Source organism: Lathyrus oleraceus, chromosome 6 (genome assembly GCF_024323335.1).
Source record: "Lathyrus oleraceus cultivar Zhongwan6 chromosome 6, CAAS_Psat_ZW6_1.0, whole genome shotgun sequence".
Taxonomy (NCBI): domain Eukaryota; kingdom Viridiplantae; phylum Streptophyta; class Magnoliopsida; order Fabales; family Fabaceae; genus Lathyrus; species Lathyrus oleraceus.
Window position 1 is genome coordinate 175,437,526 of NC_066584.1, and position 5,045 is coordinate 175,442,570.

The 5,045-nt window shown below is 38.8% G+C and overlaps 1 protein-coding gene across 1 annotated transcript; it reads right to left on the reverse strand.

Annotated features, from left to right (window-relative positions):
- Positions 1 to 3,878: 3,878 nt before the first annotated feature.
- Positions 3,879 to 4,718, reverse strand: LOC127094618 (uncharacterized). The gene has a single exon (XM_051033426.1). The coding sequence runs from the start codon at positions 4,716 to 4,718 to the stop codon at positions 3,879 to 3,881; it is 840 nt and encodes a 279-aa protein (XP_050889383.1).
- Positions 4,719 to 5,045: the final 327 nt, after the last annotated feature.

A 5,045-nucleotide genomic window follows, 5' to 3' on the forward strand; every position in this document is an offset into this window, starting at 1 on the left:
CTTGCTCTTGATAGAGCATCTTCAGGTGTTCGATCATATCGAACGCTGACATGTTCTCATGTTGCTTTTGCAATTCTGAGTTCATGGTAGCTAGCATGAGACAAGCAGTTTCATTGGCATCATCGACATGCTTCTTATAAGCATCTCTTTCTGCCTTAGGTGCAGAACTAGGAGGTTCCTCTTCAGGAACAGGTTTCTCCAAAACATACAGCTTTTTATCATGTTTGAGGACAATCCTCAGGTTTCGGTGCCAATCCAGAAAATTTGTCCCAGACAACTTTTCTTTATCAAGGATTGATCGCAAGATGTTGTTAGAGGTGTTTGTTGTCATGGTTATCTACATAAGGATTAAGAAAATATAAGTATCATTGACATATTTAATTAAGCCTTTAATCAAATATGCTCCCACTATTTTACTCAAAACAAATGACCCTCATCATTTGATTCGGAAAATCCCGTTGGAAGATTTTCTAGTGGGTCGAGATCCATATTTCACTTCGTTCTAAGTCCGTGTAGGAGGATTACAAAAAACTAGGTTATTTAGGTAGGAACTCCTTCCAGTTGTATCTCATACAACTCTCGAAAATTTCAATTGGGTGAATAACTCCTTATTCCAATCCATCATATGGATTATTCCCAACTCTTGCTTCTAAACATATATAATAAAATTATAATTAAGTTTGACTCATCGTTTTAGCAGTTGGATAGTACAATTATCCCATCACACCTTAACTAATACAAAACATGCACCTCGCGTAGGCGAAACCTACATTATTCGATACCAGTCTTGATGAGTGCTAAAACTTGGAAAGCAAACATATATAATATTCTCATAATTTGTTTAGTTAAGTTTGACCCATTGTTTTAACAGTTGGATATTACAATTATCCCATCGCACCTTACTAATATATAAATCATGCACCTCGCGTAGGCGAAACCTACATTATCTGATATTAGTCTTGATGAGTGTTAAAACTTGGAAAGCATAAACTTAATATTTAATTTGAGGGAATTGCAATTGTTCTGATCTCACCGGCTTATTTATCATATAAATCGTCTCTCACATGCATCGACATATATTCACATGCATCAACATACATACACATGCATCAACATACATAATGAAACAGTTATGGCCCCTAGCGCAATTGTTCTCCCAAGCCAATGAGAGAACCTAAGTTAACCTAATAACGATCTAAGCTTCTCCAAGCAAGATCTTCAAGGTTGTCCTCCTTTGATATTGAATTCTTCTCTAAGCTTCTCCAAGCAAGATCTTCAAGGTTGTCCTCCTTTGATATTGAATTCTTCTCTTTCTTCATATCATTATTCTCCTTTGATATTGAATTCTTCTCTTTCTTCATATCATTACATTACAGAAGAAACTCGTTTTGCATACGAGGGATTGAGATGAGAAAAGAAGTTACACTAAGAGATTAAAAGGAGAGGCACGACACGCAGGTCGTATTTAAAACCCAAAACAAAATAAAGGATAACTAAGGCCATAACTGATCACAACAAGGCAATAATAACAAACACATTATTATTATTATTATTATTAATTTTTAATTCCTTTAATTAATTAAAACTAAATTAAATTTCGGTGATCGATCACACTACGCAGAGTTAGCCGGGGGTTCCGCTGCCCGGTCAGCGGACGGTGGTTCCTGTCCAAAAATTTTAATGAACAATTCATTTGAAATGGACATCGTTTTGCATCAACACAACCCCTGCGTAGTCACAAAACAGAAACCCCAAGAATTCTGACTCCGTGAGTGTGACGACCGTCACAAGCATGTTACGACCGTCACAGGCTTGTTACGACCGTTACAGGCCCATGACGAGCGTCACGCGGCCAAAAACAGAAACGCCTAGAATTCTGGATTTGTGAGTGTGACGACCGTCACAAAGCACGTGACGACCGTCACGTCTAGCTTGTTACGATCGTCACAAGCTCGTGACGAACGTCACGCGGCCAAAATAACAGAACTTTGAAACAGTCAACACACGTGTTCCAAAAAGCCCTAAATTCACAACTCCTTGACGGCACAACCCTTGCGCCGTCACTAACCCTAATGCACCAATTTCAGACTGTAAACACACCTCGATTGTTGATTCAGTATGATCGATCAACAGGTCATTGCTTCACCATACTAATGTCGGATTCCGAAGCAAATGACCATTGATCGCTCAAAGGAAAAGAACCACTTAGTGTTTGAATGAACGAAACAGAAACAGTATATCATATATACCGTACTTTGCATTAGGATTACTTATATCATATATAAGTTGATCGGTCTCAATTACGTAACATATGGACGATCGATGTATCGCTGCTTCACCATACTAATGTCGGTTCCGAAGCATAGTCAACATCAATCATCCAACTCGTACACTCATGAAGCCAAAATTAATTACCCGTTTAATTAATTGATTCATTCTGTCTTTTAATCATATTAATACAGAAATTAAACAGCTATCCGATTCATGGTTTCGTAAGTGGCTCTGATACCACTGAAGGAGAATTGCGATCCAAAACGCAGCGGAAATTAAAATTTTCTCCTTTAGAGATCCTTACGAATGGTCATGATCAGTGATAGAATATTTACCTCTTGTGACGATTGAAACCCTTGGTGCATATCTCTTTTGACGATCAAAACCTTTGATGCAGATCCACAGAGCGATCACGAACGTTGAACGATGACAACGTCTCTACTCAGTCCACACGAACAGATTCCTTCAATCTCAGTGCTAACTAGTACGAATGAAGGCCTTGAGTGAGAGAGAGAGAGAGAGAGAGAGAGAGAAACGAAAATAATGCAACCGCAATAAATGCTTCTGCACAAGGGTTCTATTTATAGAACCACTTGTGTGGGCTTCAAGCTAAAAAGCCCACTTAAGTGTATTTTGGCCCATATCTTATAATATGCCCAAAATCACTTAAGCCCATGGTACCTTACCATATTTCGTATTCTACTCAAGTACACCGTACCTTACGATGTTCTATAATTCACTTAAGGGCACCGTACCTTACGGTATTCCTTAGTTACTCTATCTCTCATTAATCCGTCCTTTGTGTGTGACCCTGTAGGTTTTCGCGACGTTGGCAATTATATTAAATCACGCATTTAACATAATAAACAGTGAGCGGTATCTAGCAACACATCACTGCTACCCAAGACACGAAAATGTCATGTGATATGACAAAACCTTCTGTGATAATACTTATGTGTATAATTACCCTTTTGCCCTTATGTCTATATTGAACACAAGGCATAGACCGTGTCATCCTTGTCCAGTTCAATATTAGGCCCATAGACATTTATCCTGTTATGCAGGATGGGCAAATTCCATCTAGGTCACTCATGTCCCTCGGCATGCTTCGGGGAGTACCCATCAACTGTCTTTATGGTTATCCAGTTACGGACAACGTTGGATCAGCAATAAAGCACTCGACTCCACATCTAGGGTCCATAGTGGTTTCAGGTCGAAGAGTGGTATACACCATTATCACCATGAGAATAACTTATGACAGTTTGCATAACTTTCTATATAGTATTCTCATAGCGGGTCAATCCGGTATAAATATTACTCCTAATATTCATACCTATGTTTAAGACTTGATAACTCTTTATCCATGATCCATGAGATGTGATCATCAGTCTACAAACATAATAGTCTTAATGCTTTAATGTTATCCCACTTCACACTAAAGCTCGACTACGAATACTTTAAGAATAGTGTCCTTATGTTTAATGTGTTCTCATGATTAAGTCACACTTAATACATTAAACGGACTATCTATTCCAAGGACTTTATTAATCAACCATAATAAAGAAAAGCCTTTTATTATTCGATACAAGTATCAAAAGTATTGGCCTCTAGGGCTTACACCAACAGTCAACCCCTTCATACAAAACAAACTCCTCTAGAATCTCAGAATTTGGCTTGTCTACCATCGGGTAGCCCAACTGGCGCAATGATATCCTTGAGTTATAGTTAATTCTACCTTTTGTACCTAGAAGGGATACATTAGGGAAATTACCATAATCCATGATGATCTCAACACCGTCATAAACTCTGGAATACCAGAAGATATCTTCAGCTGTGAGGGGCATGATCCTTTGAGACCATTTTAGATTTCTCTCGTTGTCGACAAAAGGACCCTTGCTGGATAGATGCGAAATAAACCATCTATACAACAGGGGGTTACAACACATGATAGTCCCCTTCTTCTTCTTACTCCTCACGTGGATGGAGTAGTATGTGTCAGCAAGAAGAGTAAGAACGGGATGCTTGGCCATGAAGAGATAGATAGAAGCCAAGTCAACAAAGTCTTCCATATTCGGGAACATCACGATCCCATATATGATCAAAGCAAAGATAGTGTTGAAGGAATCCCAACTCCCAGGTTCGGAAAATGTAATAACCTTGTCAACCAGAAACTTCAAGGCAAACCCATGGGTCCCACCCTTAGGTTTAAGATTGAGCTCCACCTTCTTCTTCCATATGTGAAGGATTTCAGCTAGATGTTGAGGCTTAGGAAGTTCCTTTGTAGGGACAAAGGGAGCATGATCCTTAATCTCAATCCCCAGAATGTGTGAATATTCCTCCAAAGTAGGAGCCAACTGGTAATCCTGGACTGTGAAGCATCTCAAAGGAGGGTCGTAGAACTGCACTAGAGTGTGAAGAGTTGTAATGTTGACCTCAATGTTAAGCATGTCTAGGAGATTCCCATAGGCATCCTTGAACTTGTCTTTGTTGTTAAAAACCAGGCGAGCTCCCAATCCTCTCAATATCTTCAAAGAAGGTTCATAAACTTGTAGCTATAAACACCTCTTCTAGTAGGATCCATTCTCTAATGATCACTCAAACAAAGACTTGTCTCTTGAATTCCCTGGAAATGTACATGCAAAAAATTAATTTCAAAATGATGTAATGATATGCAAGCATCATAGATTCAATAGTTCAGTATAATCTTGAGATTCTGAATAATTTGGCCGCATCACATAATATAAGATCGAAGGTTCGGCATGACCTAGACAGTC

Excerpts from the sequence above, each read along its gene's own strand:
- LOC127094618 (XM_051033426.1), bottom strand. The coding sequence starts at position 4,718 with ATGCTTAACATTGAGGTCAACATTACAACTCTTCACACTCTAGTGCAG.